This window comes from Choristoneura fumiferana, chromosome 4, assembly GCF_025370935.1.
Source record: "Choristoneura fumiferana chromosome 4, NRCan_CFum_1, whole genome shotgun sequence".
Classification (NCBI taxonomy): Eukaryota; Metazoa; Arthropoda; class Insecta; order Lepidoptera; family Tortricidae; genus Choristoneura; species Choristoneura fumiferana.
In genome coordinates this window covers 15,886,362-15,904,449 of record NC_133475.1, presented here as the reverse complement: position 1 = coordinate 15,904,449, position 18,088 = coordinate 15,886,362, and the positions used below count along the sequence as shown (strand labels likewise).

The window sequence follows — 18,088 nt, the reverse complement described above, 5'->3', positions numbered from 1 at the left end:
TTAGACAGACAGAAAGACAAATGGGCAGTGTATCGACATTAAAAAGTTTCCGTTTCTCACCCTTCGGGTCTGAAACCCTAAAAAATAGAAATTCATTGTCCGTTTGACTTGCTATCTGTCCAGACTCTTTTTCTCAGGAACGCTGCACTGAAATTGAAATGAGTATGAAATATTCAACCGTGCAATCCCTTGGATTGCTGTGAAAAAATCAAGTTCACGTAACCAAACTCTAGTCCATGCGAGTTTATTTTTGTACGGAATCCTCAATACAAGAGTCTGACTCGCGTTGGCTGGTTTTTTATTAGAATAACGAAACACTTCACGAAATCTAATAGTAACTTTTAAAAGTTAAAATATTTCTGGAAATTGGCCCTATATCTCAGGCTTCGCTGCGCCAATTATGCTTGGCAATTAAAAAAAATGCACCCAGCTATCCCCCCTTAATATGATCGCCTGTATATACCACCAAACAATCCAAGCGGTGAGAGCACCAAAAAAACTTTTCGCTTTTTAAACGTCAGAACATAACGTTCGCAATTTGAACGCTTAAATTCAGAACTGTTTTTTTTTCACGTTTTATTTCTAAGCGATATGATCTTCCTCTTTGCTTTGATGGGGCTAACGTTTTTATGTCGTTTAATTATTTTTTGCATTGTTTCCTGGATGCGAAGTGATGACTTTTTTAACGAGGTAAGATAGGGTTAAATTAATATTTAAAGCAATTTCATCTTGAAAATTTTAGAAATAACTGGAAGTTTTTTGTTTATTTACCTACCAGCAGCTACACATGAAGGGTCCACGGAAAGAATATGCCTAGTCACCTTTTTTTTAATTGAGATTTTAATCTCAAAATGTAGAGCTCATAAAGACCCAAGCCCAAAATAAACCCAAGAAGCCCATTTAGACGGTTGGCGGTCCTCTACTGTGCGTTTTTCCAGAAATTTCCTGCCTCGCACAGCAAAACTCTGGAATGAACTATCGCCTGCGGTATTCCCGAACCGATATGACTTTCAAGTTTTCAAGAAAAGAGCGTACTCCTACCTTAAAGGCCGGCAACGCACTTGTGACTCTTCTGGCGTTGCAGGTGTCCATGGGCGACGGTAATCGCTTACCATCAGGCGATCCGCCTGCTGGTTGCCCCCTATACATAAAAAATATAAGTATGTAGAATTATGAGTATGGTCCTTGTATGGTCATTACTATGTGTGGTTTATTAAGGATTGGCATTATAGCACTTACGAAACGCCAGTGTTGCCATGCGTGGCGCGCTTGACAGAGCCTGAGATCTGGACGCGGGAAAAGCGATCGTCAATTGTCAGTTTGTAAAAGAAGTCTGGCCCGAGTCGACAGTCTCAGGAACTGTTACGCGTTTCTTTATTATTTAGCTAGGCTTTTCCTTAAGTTATTGTGAATCGTTATGATAGTTGCATTTCTAAGATTTCAGTGAACGAGTGTCGTATTGTTTTGGTTTTATCTTGACCACAATTAGTGGACTTTTGTTAGTTCTTCAAAATAGTTTCATTCTCTGCCCGAATCCCACTTGTTATGCCCACATTGATCATGTTACGGTCGGATCCCGGCTCTCTAAGTCCTATCTTACGACATCAGAAGTGGTCCGAACGGGCAAATGAAACTAAATTTTCGTATATCGTGTGAAATTGTGATTGTGCTAGTTACGCGCAGTGACATTATCAGTGTTTTTTTACTTATTTTAAAACAATAACGAATGAATGCAACTGCCCTTTATATTGATTGCACACAATCTTTGATACTAACACGCATAAAATGTGGTTAAATTTTACGTTAAATCGGCAAATAGTGTGTGATTTTACAAAGAATTTAATTTTTTCGTCTCGTTATTGTAATCGTTAAAAAAAAAGTTAAAGAAATTTAGTACATGCAGTCATGCCATGTTTTTTTGATGTGACGGTATTCTTGTGTCACACTTGTGTGTTTAAGTATTCGTAATTATGTTATGAAATGTACAGGCGTGGTAATTTGAAATCTGTGATAATAATAAAGTCAATTTTGTGTTTTCTTTTTCATAAAAATGCGTCGAGTTTAAATCACATTTAGTTACGTTGGCAATTCTTCTAGTCTGTCAAGAATGTCTCTTTGCAGCCAGATAAAAAAAAAAATTAAACGTCAAAGTCACTGTGTTTGTTTACAACAAAGTTAAGCCGGTAAATTTGGAATATTTCGTAATTTTTAGTCGGTGTAAACTATGAATAGTAAAGTTTTTTGTTAGCGATCTATTTTGTAGCGCACGAAGCATTATTTGCGGTTACAGGCAGTATGAATGACGAGATGGATAAGGTAACAACGGAAATTTGGTGAGTTTCTTTTTATCATTCGGCTCTATTTTAAACTTATTTTTCTTTCTCTTGGTTATCCGTTTAACCAAGAGTTGTGTTAAGTGAATTGATCAGTACTGAGAACATTCGTTTAGCGTAAGAAATTATATTTTGCTGGTGCTGGTAATATAATTACGCGTTGAAGAAATCGTAAGCTCATGGTTCAGTCTAAGCGACTGGTTGCCGAAAACAAAAACAATGAGTTCATTCTATACGCCACACTTAGTAAGTGTATTAGAGAACTTTATATTATGAATATGGATGTGGTACATGTTCCTGGCATGTACATGAACACTTGCAATATCAGAGTGTTGTCTGCATGATGCATAATTAATTACATTATTATAAAGACGAAAGCGTAATTTTCAGTTATTGCAGACTGCAATTTGTAGTAACAGTCTTACTCTTAAGGACACTTGAGTTACCAATGCATTGTGGTCACACCTTCATACAACAGTGGTTGTATTTCAACACAATGTTACCTATTTGCATTAAAAATGTCAACAGATAGAACTAAACATTTACTACGACCCTTACTAACCTTTGTGACCTGAAATTAATGTGAATCTTTGGATAATTAATGCTTTTTTTCATGGTTGTGATGTATGGATTGGATGTTATTAAAAGCGTATTTAGCAAAACTGAGTTGCTTGTTACCTCAGAAACCTTGAGTATTTAACATGTTTGTTTTTAGCTTATGTGGTACCTCAATAACACATTTGAGAGTGTCATGGTGTGATATCTTTGATGGGTATTAGCAAAGATTTTTGTTTAGTTACATGACAAATTTTATTTAATTTAATTTTTGTAAACTTCACTCCTTAGTAAAAAAGAAAGTTTATGTGGCTCATTGATTTATTTGAGTTTTGTCTTTTGCCGCGATTTCTGTGCAATGTGAACTTTTGTGATATCAAATAATGCTGTTTTGTGTTGTTTGTGAGTAAAGAGAGATTACAGAGAGTTACTACAGACTAAATTATTGCTACTACTAACAAAATCAAGTTAGTACAAACAATATTACTGTACTGCTACTGTAAACAACATAAAGTCGCATCTGCAATGCCCTGGTGTTGCGGATGTTTGTGGGTGGTGGTGGTCTACTTGCCGTCGGGGGACCCACTTGCTCCTTTGCCGTCCGGTCGAGTAAAGAAAGAAAAAAAAAAAAGAAAAGAAAATACAAGTTACTAATGTTTTTTTCCACTACAATCAACTCTTTTCAAGAGTCAATGACTAGATTTGGGTATTGATGAAAAGGGGGGGGGATGATGGGGTAGTCGCTTAATTTTTGTGAGAGCAAATACAAAAAAAAAAAAGTGTTGCTGCTTGCAATCAACTACATACCGAGGTCTGTCAGTAGCGAAAAAAAAAAAAAAAAAAAACAATGTCATGCTAAGTTTACACAACTCTGACAAATCTATGTTGAATTACTTCAAATATTGAAACAGGATAAATCATTCAATTTAATGCAAAAACAGAACTTAGCTTCTTATCAGGAAAACATCTGCGTTGTCAAATTAATGATTCTCAGTTTCTGAATTTAATAAAAAAAAAAAACTGCTGAATGTGTTAGCTAAATAAACTGACATTGTTTTATTCAAGTTTCTTTATAAATGTGTGACATTTGCTATCAAAAACTTAGCAAATAATGAATAGTGTTTTGTTGGAATTTTTTTGAGTTGAGTTACTGCACTTTACTGTGTTTGGGTTACATACAAGGCTTTATGCCGAGTAATCTGGTTATGATAATGATGATGAATCTGGTTATAATTATAACAACATAGCCTTTTTTTATTCCGAACTGGTAGTTTATTTCTACTATTTCTGTGTATTTTGTTATAAAATGTCTATAAGTTCTGTGTGTCTTTTGGCATGAGCCTCCTCCAACTGCCTCCATTGCACTCTGTCGGCTGCAGCTCTGGTCCGGTGTGTGTGGCCCCAGGGCTAGGCGGAGGTTGTCTTCCTTTCTTGTTGGTTAGAGTATGGGAGTGATCTGGTTAGGGCACAGGTTTTTGAGACCTAGCTATGTGTGGTTTGTGCAATTCACTTTTTTTCTATTAGTGATATAGGTACTGAAATTGATTGACATTGTGGAATTGCTAATTAATCAATAGAAGCTGGGAATTCCTCATAATTTTTGCTCTGAGTGTGTATGGTCTGCTAATGTTATTTTTGTTTGTCAATAATGGTTTTCTGTAAATAATTAACCATTTCCTGAGAGGTACTGGATAATGATGATATTTTATCTTGCAATCAATTTGATAATTTTCTTGGTTGGTGGACGGACACAGATATTTCTGTATTGTAGAGTACCTATCTGTTGGAGCTGTTGTTTTCTAACGATGTTACAAAAAAAAAAGTATTTTTACCTATTGAAAAAAAAAAAAGAGTGGTGGAGTCACAGGGATGACTTGTAGGACAGTCACAGGGATGACTTATAGGAGAGTCACAGGGATGACTCGTAGGAAAGTCACAGGGATGACTTGTAGGAGAGTCACAGGGATGACTCGTAGGAAAGTCACAGGGATGACTTGTAGGACAGTCACAGGGATGACTTATAGGAGAGTCACAGGGATGACTCGTAGGAAAGTCACAGGGATGACTTGTAGGAGAGTCACAGGGATGACTCGTAGGAGAGTCACAGGGATGACTCGTAGGAAAGTCACAGGGATGACTTTTAGGAGAGTCACAGGGATGACTCGTAGGAAAGTCACAGGGATGACTTGTAGGAGAGTCACAGGGATGACTCGTAGGAAAGTCACAGGGATGACTTTTAGGAGAGTCACAGGGATGACTTGTAAGAATGTCACAGGGATGACTAGTAGCGGAGTCACAGGGATGACTAGTAGCGGAGTCACAGGGATGACTCGTAAGAGAGCCATAAGAATGAAAGGAAAAGAGAAAAATAAAAATGGCTGCTGAAATAAGCATGACTGGTAGTTAAGTCACAGAATGAAATAATGGTTGGTTCTCTCTCTCTTTCTGTCTCTCTCTGGTTTTCACTCATCTTTAAGTAATACTATGCGGAATTCATCAGAATAATGTCTAAGTCCCCCAGTCCAGTAAGTAATGTGTGTGTCTCGTGAGAGTAGCGGGAAACCGGTGGATGCAAGTGGCAAGTTGTCGTTCATTGTGGCGTTCTAAGGGGGAGGCCTTTGTCCAGCAGTGGACGTCTTCGGGCTGATGATGATGATGAATGTCTAATACTATTTATTGTTACTGATTTTGATTTGTGTGTGTGTGTGTGCGTAATTTTATTTTGTTTTGTGTGTGTGTTGTGGTCAGAAGTGGCCGAGCGAATATTATGATGCTATTGTGTCGATTGTTGCAGATTAAACACACGAGGACGTGTGTCTTGTAGGATGGCCGTGTAGAATTATGAGTATGGTCCTTGTATGGTCATTACTATGTGTGGTTATTAAGGATTGGCATTATAAGCACTTACGAAACGCCATGTTGCCATGCGTGGCCGCGCTTGACAAAACCTGAGATCTGGACGCGGGAAAAGCGATCGTCAATTGTCAGTTTGTAAAAGGAGTCTGGCCCGAGTCGACAGTCTCAGGAACTGTTACGCGTTTCTTTATTATTTAGCTAGGCTTTTCCTTAAGTTATTGTGAATCGTTATGATAGCCGCATTTCTAAGATTTCAGTGAACGAGTGTCGTATTGTTTTGGTTTTATCTTGACCACAATTAGTGGACTTTTGTTTGTTCTTCAAAATAGTTTCATTCTCTGCCCGAATCCCGCTTGTTATGCCCACATTGATCATGTTACGGTCGGATCCCGGCTCTCTAAGTCCTATCTTACGACATATATAAGAGAAAAGAATATCTATTGCCTTGAGATTCCTGCCACTGCAGGAATTTAAGAATAAGCTCTCTAAATTTTTAATTTCTATTATTCAATTTCACATTTTTTACAGACAATTTAAATTAAATATTTTTTTATTAGCGTTGAAATCTTGAAATCTTTTATTTTATTTTATTTAAATTATTTCTTTTTTTGTGTAGGTACCTATATTATTTTATTTTAATCCTAGTTTTAATTTTAATTTCATCTTTGACTATTGTACGCCTATCGGCAAAACATAATGTTGCATGCCAAACTTTTCCACCACTGTAATCAGTTATACATAATGTTTACAAATAAACCACTTTGACTTTTTTCATTTAAATCTCAAACATAAACAATTAATAAATAATGAATATTTACATAACGGACAATATAAATGAATTTCTCGATTTTAAAGGTAGCAAATTACTGCTCACTTCCATTGCCGCCTGCTTTATTTCTGGCGGCGTCATCATTTCTGCATCACTTAATTCACCAAAGTCACACATTCTCACAGATAAAGAGTCGTTTAAATAGTGATTAACTCTTTTATTTCTTTTAATTTTCAAGACCTCCGTTCAAAAGCAAAACAAATCCTGCTATTTTGAAACGTATTCTTTTTCACTAATTACAACCTCATGGACCCGGGAACTTTTTCGAATACAGACAAATTAAATAATGTTGCAGTATTACATTTTAATAATAACCATAAAATTAATTTATTGACCGTTATGTAAATGTAGATAAGTATTCATTATTCAATAATTGTTTATGTGTAAGCATATTTAAATTGATATTTAAAGTCGATTTAATGATAATAGGATAAGAAAATAAAATAGAATGGATAGATTTTAATTTTTTAAAATTTTAATTCCCGCCATTTGCAGTGCGAAAAAGAACATTGTGAAATTCATAATTCAAATTCAAAATGTTTATTGCAAGGTCATAAGTTACTACATAGATGTTAAATCAGTATATGTTTAGTTATCAGCACATCATGTCCTATTAAATATAATGACCCGGATAACTCACGTCTTAAATCGAGTTTAGCTCGACATGTTTCGGGCTAATCCGTAGCCCTTCGTCTTCGGAGCAACGCGACTCAGCGGCTGCTGCAACACGCGCACTGCGCGCCGCCGCTCTGCTCGCGCGACTACCCGACGAAACTGACACCGGCACACAACTACCCGCGTTTTCATCATCATTACAACTGTCAAATGTAGGGTAGCACACAACACTAACAACATCGCTCTGTAAAGGTACGTTCACACACACCGATGACGCAGCACGAGTATTTAACACCGTTTTCCAACTCGGAGGTACCGTCCAACCACTATCCCGGTTGAAATTCGGCCGACGACTAATCTCGATGGCTTCACGCACTTTCCGCGGAATGAAAAATTTCTCTCTCGCAAGTACAGATACCTTATCAAATCTGATATAGTGCGTCGAATCCGAGTTCATTGAGTGCTCGGCCACAGCAGACCCCTTGTCGTCCCGTTTCCTCATACCGCGTATGTGCTCCGATACCCTTGTGGAAACGTTTCGTCCAGTCTCTCCAATATAGCTCTTGCCACAGGCACAGGGAATCATATATAGGGACCACTCAGGGGCTCCTTATCCTTCGGCGAACGTACCAACTGTCTGAGCTGCATATGAGGACGGAAAATCGACTTGATGCTATATCTTCGGCGTAACAAGTGTCCGATTTTATCCGTCACCCCTTTTATAAACGGTAAATATACCGGAACCCTCTCAGCTCCCACCGGTCTTTGACGAGTCGACACGTTCACCACACGGTTGCACTGCCTCCAGTTGTACCCATTGCTTTCCAAAACCCGTCTCACGTGACTCAGTTCACGATCCACAAATTTTGGATCACAAATATTCAAGGCTCGATTTATCAACGTTCTAGGCAAAGAAGACAAATGACAAGGATGGTGGTGTGAATCTGCCCTCAAGTATCGATCCGTATGAGTTGGCTTACGATAAACTGTAGTTTCCAATTTACCACAGGGTCCCCGCATAACCAAAACATCTAAAAACGGCAACTGCCCATCATTCTCAATCTCCACCGTGAACTTAACCTTATCGTGCAAAGTGTTAAGGTAGTCAGAAAACTGCGACAAACTATCCCTGGACACAATCGCAAAAACGTCATCCACGTACCGCCACCAATATCTGGGAACAACGGGAGCGTTGTTTAAAGCTCTTCCCTCCAACCACTCCATAAAAATATTGGCGGTGACCGGAGCAATCGGTGAACCCATGGCCACTCCATCAACTTGCAAAAAGTAATCACCGCGCCAAACCAAATAGCCGCTCTTCAAACACAACTCAATTCCCTCCATATACGCGGTAGGTAAATCAGTGACACATAATAGGTCAGATATAATCTTTAAAGTCTCGTCTACCGGCACATTGGTGAAAAGAGAAGTAACATCAAAGCTAACCATCAGTTCATCCTCACGCATATGGACATCATTCAACAAGGCAACGAAGTGTTTTGAATCTCGAATAAAACTCGACGACTTCCCCGTAAACCCCAATAGCACAGACGACAGGTAACGGGCTAGCTTATACGTCGGCGAATCAATTTGACTCACTATGGGTCTCAGAGGCCAATTCGTTTTGTGTATTTTTGGCAAGCCATAGATTTTCGGCGTAGTAGGGTTCTGTGGACGCAGCTTTGCAACTAAATTCTTGTCGGGTAGACTCTGCAAAAACTTGTTTACCTTGGTCGTCACTCTGGCAGTTGGATTATAAGCCACTTTTTTGTAAGTACCCTCATCAGCAAGTAATTGACAAATTTTGTCCTGATATACCAAAGTGTCGACGATAACCGTTGCATTACCCTTATCCGCTGGTAACACCAACACATCCGAATTATTACGCAACTCACGCAACGCCCTCAGCTCCCCGCATGGTATGTTGGATTTCGGTAGACGAGCCCTACGTAATAAAGAAGCGATGTCTTGTCTCATACACTCAGCATCCACGGAAGGAATCCTGTTCCGCATGATGACATTTTCCAGGCTAGTAATAATCATCTCGGTAGGTATTCGACTCGGAGTAGGAGCAAAATTAAGTCCCCGTGCTAATGCACGCTTAGCCAAACCATCCACACTCCTTGAAGATAAATTTATTACATTATCAGTGCCCGTTATCTCATGATGAAAACGCGGGTAGTTGTGTGCCGGTGTCAGTTTCGTCGGGTAGTCGCGCGAGCAGAGCGGCGGCGCGCAGTGCGCGTGTTGCAGCAGCCGCTGAGTCGCGTTGCTCCGAAGACGAAGGGCTACGGATTAGCCCGAAACATGTCGAGCTAAACTCGATTTAAGACGTGAGTTATCCGGGTCATTATATTTAATATGAGTGAGTCTCACGGTACATCATGTCCTGTCTCGGAGAGACGTGCAATAGTCTATTTGAAACGTTTCACAATGAAATGTCAAAGTTGCGATCACACAATGCACCTCATTAGACTAGCGATAGCTATATCGTTAGTAGCACATTGTACAACGCGAGAAGAAACATATGTTGTTTATTATATATAGACGCCTAATATCAAAAATCAAAATCAAAAAAAAAAAATCAAAAATCTTTATTCAGGTAACATGAAATAATATTTCTAAACAGGGCCGGAATTTCCTAGTAAGTGAATATACACCTGTGTCAGGAAATCCCGCTCTCCACAATAGCAATAAGGTATTCAATATATTACCCGAAGTAGACGTAATAACATGCATTAATTAGTTACATTTAATTTACAGATTTATGATATTTTCTTTAATTATTTATATTTAATCTATATTCTATATTATACTTATTCTATATTCCTATTTATTTACTATAATAACTGTGGACATGTTGTTTTGTGTGTGTGTGTGTGTGTGTGTGCGTGTGTGTGTGTGTATGTGTGTGTTTGGCGCTAACTATGTTCTTCCTAAATAGAACTTCTGTTTGCTCAATAATATATAAATACATAATATTGTTACCAAGCTTGTTTAAGCGTTGGTTACAGCAAGATCTCCTGCTGTAAGAATTAGCGATAAAAAGCGGCCAAGATCATGTCGGACACGCCCAAAATAGGGTTCCGTAGCCATTACGAAAAAATGAAGAAATATTTTTTTAACGATTTCGTATTTTATACGGAATCTTCCAAGTTTAGGTATATTTTATACCTTAGGCTGCTATTTACTCATAAGCTACTAATAATTATCAAGCAAACTTATCCATTATAGTTTTCCTTGAAAGTTTGATATACTTACTACCATCCTGATTTTTTTAAATTTTTCCACCCCCCCCCCCCTTAGATTTTAGAGGGGGGGGGGCGCTCTATTTTAATGAAAATTTGCACTTTAAAGTTGAATATCTCGCAAACAACTCATTGAATCGAAAAATCGTCTCAGCAAACCCGTAAAGGTTTTAAAAGACCTACCCAACGATATCTCACACTATAGGGTTAGATGAGAAAAAAAAAAATCACCCCCACTTTACAACTATGGGAGTTACCCTAAAAAAAATTTTTTTTTAATTTGTAATTGGACCATTTCGTCGGCATAAATTACTAATATATCCGTGCAAAATTCCAGCTTTCTAGCATTGATAGTCCCTGAGCAAAGCCGCGGACGGACAGACAGATAGACAGACAGACATGGCGAAACTATAAGGGTTCCGTTTTTTCTATTTTGGCTCCGGAACCCTAAAAATGGTGGTAGCAATCTGGACGGAGCTTGTCGGGCCCCCCGAAAAACCCAAACATTTCAGCTTAATCATGAACGGCCTTGTACACAATCAAAGGCTATCTATATACGAGTATATCGCAGCTCCCAAACGGATGGACTGAATCAGGCACAGTTTTAAAAAAAAATAGCAAAATATATAACATAAAATTTATAAACATTCATGTAGCTAAACATTCGTTTTTTTTCATACAAATATCTGCCCCGACCGGGGATCGAACCCGGAACCTTAAGCTTCGTAGTAAGGTACTCTAACCATTGGGCTAAGTATTTCGATCATCTGGTGTATGAGAGATGTATGAGGATTTGTCAGATTTGTTAAGTTTACCATGCTACAGACTGAACACTCACCGATATTCTGTGCACCATGCAGCTGTGAGGATGAATCGGTCGCTGATCAGGGTCCCCGCACATATGCTCCACTCAGCTGAGCTGATGTTACTGCCATAACCTAGCAGGACCTGGAACAGCAAATAAGCAAGTAGATATATTTATACCGGAGACCCTATGTGAATGTATTGTATTGTATTGTAAAACTCTTTATTGTACTTAAAAACACATGCAATTAACAGAAAACAGGATAAGAAGATGTTCAAAAGCGAACTTGTCACTTAAAGGGAACTCTTCCAGTTAACCTTTGAAAGATTGACAGGATTGTTTTAGTTAATTAACTTTAAAGATATTGTAATGCATAATAATATTTAAGTAATAATCACCATATGAGGAAACTCGTCAAGTTTCGCGTCGGTGCCACCAGCGATCAGCTCGCCAGCGTTGTGCCTGCAGTAGTCGCGGCGGACCTTGTCTCCCATGAGGGTCTTACTCTCCTCGCACGGGTATATCACCCGCATCTGGTACTCCAAACACTCTGGAGACAAATACAATTACGTGATTTCAGAAGTATTTTTTTTTTTGCTGCAAACCATACTCTGCCATGAAAATCAAACGGTGATATGATACCGATGTCTATTCATAACTAGTGTTAACTAACGATATGGTCGATATTAGGTAGAGTCAATTTAACTATTATTCCCACCATTAATCTAATCCTGGGATTCTGAAAATTATTAATCTGCAATGTTTATAAATCTGAGGATCGCATTGTGCTGTAAATATTTATATTTATTATTATCTAGACACGTGGCAGCGTGCCAAGCCAAGTTCAAGCAAAGGAACTGGCTAGCCAGCGCCGAGTGTAATATTACACGAACCACGTGGTGCCACTTTTGACGCTTCTATGACTCAAAACCTCTTTAAAGTAAACACATTAAAACTACGTGTGTTTAATTATATCCATAAGGACATCTAGAAGCCCAAATTTCATGAAGCTAGCTCAAACGGTTCTAAAGATATAAAGGTCAAAAAGTCGTAAATTTTAGCACTGACTGACTGACTGACAGAAGGATGAAATTTGAAATCCAGCTCGGTAATTATAAAAATAACAAAAAGTTAAAAAACAGGGGGGGGTCCCCATACAAAAAAAAATGTAGCGTTGAAACCGTTACAAGCAGATATTTGAAACTATCCCATTATATGTATTATTATATTTGCTATATAATAGAAGTATATAAATAAAGTTAAGTCAAATAATAAGTGGAGTCCCCATACAAAAAACTTGTAATACGCGCTAAACAACCGGCCAACGGTGTGTCGTCGGCGGCGCGCGGCACCTCATAATTATACACAGAACAGAAGTAAATCTACATAAAAGCGCTCCCGAGCAACACACAAACAGGCTCCGCTTCCGAATACCGATTTAGGTATTTATTGTTTTGTTACATTTATGTTCATCCTGCTTCTATGTCAACGATGAATTAAATGATTGTCATACTATAACCACAAACGTTCTTCGTGCCTAAACCAGTAACAGTATACAAGTGAAGTACTCGTACATACATGAGATTCAATGAATAAATAAATACTTTATACAACCCGTTCGCTATAAGTTTGCCGCTGTCAACTGTCACGCGTTTAGCGTTGTCTCACTCACTCAGTTCTAGTTCCAGTGAGAAAACACTATACTGACGTCATTTGAAAGCAGCAAGCTCATGTTGTAGCGACGCGGTCGGTCCACCGTCGCCCCAGCCAATCAGCGTCACGGTCACGCTCTGACGAATGGTACAAAATTATAAGCGGTAGCGATTTGGTTACAATTTAGCGTGTCGGTTGGTTTATACCTGCATGGTAGTGATTTAATAGTCCACGGCTCACTAAAAAAAGTACTTAAATTAAAAAAATAAAAAACCCCTACACAAAAAACGCCAGCAAAAATATAAAAAAAAACGCCTGAAAGAAAACCGCTGACTGAAAAACGCCGCCAAAAAAGACAACTAAAAAGTAAAAAATAATTATGCACTACCTAGCTGTTGGCAGCGACTTCACCTGCGAAGAATTCATTTATCACTATCCCGCGGGGACTATGCAGATTTCCCGGAAAATTAGCCTAAGTTAAATTAGCATTACCTAGTAATATTTTTTTATTTTAACGTAGCTGGTGTCGGGGGGCCGCTAAGGTTAACAGGAAACTAAAGTACATTTGTTGTATTTTTAAAGTATTATCTAACCTTAGCGGTCCCCCGACACCGACTACGCTAAGATAAAAAAAAATATTAATAGGTAGGTAAAGTACTTATGCTAAATTAACTTAGGCTAATTTTGCGGGAAATCTGCAGTCCCCGCGGGATAGTGATAAACGAATACTTCGCAGATGCCAACAGTTAGTTAGGAAGTGCATAATTATATTTACTTTTGAGTTGTCTTCTTTGGCGGCGTTTTTTTGTCAGCGGTTTTCTTGGGGCGTTTTTTTTTATATTTTTACTGGCGTTTTTTGTGTTGAAGGTTTTTTAATTTAAGTACTTTATTTCATGTTTTTTAAACTTTGTTACTTATATTATTTTTAAAAATGTGCCAGTGTGTTGGATATCCTGGATGTAGCATCAGCTCATCGTGTTGTAACCATTCCATTGTATGTAGAATCAAATACTGATCAAAAGGAATCAAACACGACATATCTGCTATTATTTTTTCAAGAGTATACTGGTGTGCTGGATATCCTGGCTGCAGTATCAGCTCGTCGTGTTGCCACCATTCCATTGTATGTAGAATCAAATACTGATCAAAAAGAATCAAACACGGCATATCGCTATTATTTTTAAAAGTGTAGTGTGCTGGATATCCTGGCTGCAGCATCAGCTCATACTGTTGCCAGCATTGCATTGTATGTAGAATCAAATACTGATCAAAACAAATCCAAACACGGCATATGTGCTATTATTTTTTAAATAGTGTAGTGTGCTGGATATCCTGGCTGCAGCATCAGCTCATACTGTTGCCAGCATTGCATTGTATGTAGAATCAAATACTGATCAAAACAAATCCAAACACTACAAATGTGCTATTATTTTTTAAAGAGTGTACCTACTAGTGTTTTGTATATCCTGGATGCAGCATCAGGCCAAGCATTCCATAATATAGCGTTCATGGTATAATAAAAAGTGAATACCCAATACGCAGATCCATTACGCGTCTAAGATTCCTACCGCAGCGAACAAAAGAGCTGATGATCTGGAAACGGCTGAACCGATGTTGATAAATAATGTTTAAGAACCATTGCTAGAAAACCTGCTTTCAAATAAAAAAACCGCATTCAAATCGGTCCACCCGTTTAAGAGCTACGGTGCCACAGACAGACACACAGACACACATAGCGGTCAAAGTTATAACACCCCTCTTTTTGCGTCGGGGGTTAATAACAAAGATCAGTGCCCAAGGTTCGTTTCTCTGATTTCTTTTGAAAATAAGAAATAATATTTTAAGGTATAAATTTGTTAGTTTGAACTCTTTGTACCTTAAAAGAAAGTCCAATGAATATGCATACCAAGGTCAAGGCAATAGCGATGTCTTAATGCTACGGATATATTTATGTATTGACTAATGTAAGAATGCTGGTTGAACTCGCTCGCGCCTTGCACTTGTAGGTACGCGGGGGCAAGCGAGGTCCAACTAGAGGCGCGCGCGCCCGTCCGGCCCGCGCCGCGCCGCCGGTGCCCGCGCGGCTCACTAGCGCTAAACGACTTAAAATGCGAACGAACCAAAGTATGCTCTTAGCGGCGCTCATTCGCGCCTGCGTCCTCGTTATGCCCGGTTGTCTAGCGGAAACCCACCTATTAGATTGCGTTTTATGCTGCGTCGTTCGACTAAATTTATTTGAGTTATAGCTGGAATAGTCCAGATATAAATAATTCCTTTTTTAACCGACTTCAAAAAAAAGGAGGAGGTTATCAATTCGGTTGTATTTTTTTGTAATGTTTGTTACCTCAGAACTCCGTCATTTCTGAACCGATTTGAATTTTTTTGTTTTTGAGTTCGTTTAATAATGCTTTCAATTAGGTCCCATAAGCAGCAAATTAGGATCTAATGATCGGATCTTAAGGAAATCGAGGGAACTCTTCAAATATTGTAGATACACCTATGGTAATTTGGATATATTTAGCTGTAACTCGTGCATTTGCTCTTGCAAATCATAATTTGGTGAAGTGGAACTGATGAAGACCAGATTTGACCAACGGAACTACTACTATTAATGACAAGTATTTCGCGGGGCTAAATTTAAATTATCATGATTAATATACTTACTTAGATAAGCGACTAAGAAGAAGCTTTAAGTTAATGATTCTTTCGAACTGATCTGATGCTGAAGCCAGAAGGTAGGCAACGGAACTCTGTTATAAAACAACGTAACTAAGTCGTGTTTGGGCTTAATGGAATCGTTGTGAGATATTCTTTGGCTACGAATCACTAAAAAGTGAGAAATAAAGAAAAATTTTAACAAAAAAGTAAAACCGACTCCAAAAAAATAACAAAAATAACAAAAAATTGAACCCACTACAAAACCCTTGAAAATATTTTTCTAGGTAAGTAGGTACGTACTAGCTCGAAGTCGGTGACTCAGCACGACCCAGCAGGAGTATGTAGGTGAGGTAGACGACTATTGCGAATTGTCCCACTCCCGCTGGCTCGTGCTGAGTCACCGACTTCGAGCTAGTACGAGCCTACTTACCTAGAAAAATATTTTCAAGGGTTTTGTAGTCGGTTCCATTATTTGTTATTTTTTTAATTTTTTTGGCTGCGGGCTTCGCCGCAAAAAGAATGGAGAACTAAATGAGTGCCAAGCTCTATGCAAGATCCAAATATGTATTTATAGGAACAAAATAACATTATGAACAAGTATTAAACTCTATTTCTTTGCTTTATTGGATACCTTTAGTTCCTTTAAATACAATAACTATGTTGAATAACTTTATAAAATGACTGATGTAATCTCCGCTCAGCTGTTTCCACCAGAGATGTGCTGTGCCCTCGCAACACATCTTCGCACATTATTGGTGGAAACTCTGCTTAAAACTCGAGCATTAAACCCATTTTCCCATCGAAGTGTCTATCATCGCCGTACCGGCTCGGGTGGCAATATTTACGTCTCGGGTAAAATCGCTCGTTTTATGTTCTTGTTGTACAATCTACTATTATTGCACACCACAAATCAGTCCATCTACCAGTCGTTAGATCAATAATGCTCCTAAAAAATCTAAGACTACATAATATTATACTTACTATCCCAGGATTTATTGCCGGTAGGTTCTGTAGTACGACCGGGTGCCAAGTACGGACAACCATCTGGTGCGACACGAAGAGCACGATCAGGGGGTGTGTACTCCCTCGTTCCATTTCTGCAATGGGAGGATAAACACCCATTTAAAGGGGTTCAGTATCTTACCTTAGATGAATAATATTAAAACCACTGCCTGTTGCCCGCGACTCCGTCTGCGTAGAATTCGTTTATCGCTATCCCGCGGGAACAATGCAATTTTCCGGGATAAAACTATCCTATGTCCTTTTCTAGAACTCAAACTATCTATATACCAAATTTTATCTAAATCGGTTTAGTGGTTTAGGCGTGATGAGGTAACAAACAAAGAACCAAACACACAAACAAACAACAAACATACGAGCATTTATATTATTTACTAGCTTTTACCCGCGGCTTCGCACGCGTAAACTATTCGGTCTGGTAGTTGCAATTGAAGGTTTCGGGATTTTACAAAATTCCCCTGGAAATTTCCAAAATTTATATCGTAGTCTTCATTGAGGTTGTGTTGTGAATAACTGAGAACAAAATTCAAGACTAAACCCAGTGCTGAAATTTGAAAATTTTTCCTATCCAATCCAATATCACGTTTTAAACTTTCGTGATTCTCACTCATAGTCAAAATACCACAAACGGGACTTATCACGCTATTATTACACAAGTAATATTTACCTCGACGTTTCGGCAACGTTACAGTTGCCGTGGTCACGAGTAGACTGAAGTGTGGGGTGTCAAGTGTAGTACTGCCGGCACTCGTATCACGAACTACCCGCACTTGGTCACTTTTATTAGTCACCCTATCACACCGACACACAACACTAACAACGTCCGATCGTCCCTCCGAACATTCATCCCGACGCCGACACTTATTAATAACAGGATTCCACGAAGATGAAAGCTTATACCCATCGTCCCGGTTGAAATTCTTATGCTTTTTTATTTCAACCGCTTCACGTACCATTCTTGAGTAAAAATGACGTTCCGTGGACAGAATTTTGGGATTGTGAAGCTCAATCCAGTGGTTTGGCCCTGACTCCAACAAAAGCAAGCGAGCATTTGATATTATTATTATATATTAGTGATCAAATGCGGGTAGTTCGAAGAACTCGCGCTGCTAGGCAGACTTGACACCCCACACTTCAGTCTACTCGTGACCACGGCAACTGTAACGTTGCCGAAACGTCGAGGTAAATATTACTTGTGTAATAATAGCGTGATAAGTCCCGTTTGTGATATTTTTTCCTATCCAAATTCAAATTAAAATCATTTATTCAGTAAATAGGCCGCAGTGGGCACTTTTACACGTCATTTTTTAAACTACCAGCGCTTTCGGAAAGACCATCATTGCGAAGAAGAATGCGCCGCAAGAACCTTGGCAGAAAGTCATTTTTTCAAAATAAAATAATTACAAATAAAATACTTAAAAAGTACAGTATACAATTAAAGAAAAAAATACAAAATAATAATAATAATTCAGGGTTGTATGGGGTCCCTTTGTTACAAAACTATCCCGTAGGAATA

At 38.5% G+C, this 18,088-nt stretch overlaps 1 protein-coding gene across 1 annotated transcript; it reads right to left on the bottom strand.

The window, feature by feature from the left end:
- Positions 1-11,058: 11,058 nt before the first annotated feature.
- On the bottom strand, positions 11,059-16,668 carry LOC141427074 (phenoloxidase-activating enzyme 1-like). Its single transcript, XM_074086304.1, has 3 exons — positions 16,534-16,668; positions 11,640-11,791; positions 11,059-11,384 (listed from the first exon to the last, which is right to left on the bottom strand). The coding sequence occupies exons 2-3, from the start codon at positions 11,772-11,774 to the stop codon at positions 11,271-11,273; spliced, it is 249 nt and encodes an 82-aa protein (XP_073942405.1). The 5' UTR covers positions 11,775-11,791; positions 16,534-16,668; the 3' UTR covers positions 11,059-11,270.
- Positions 16,669-18,088: the final 1,420 nt, after the last annotated feature.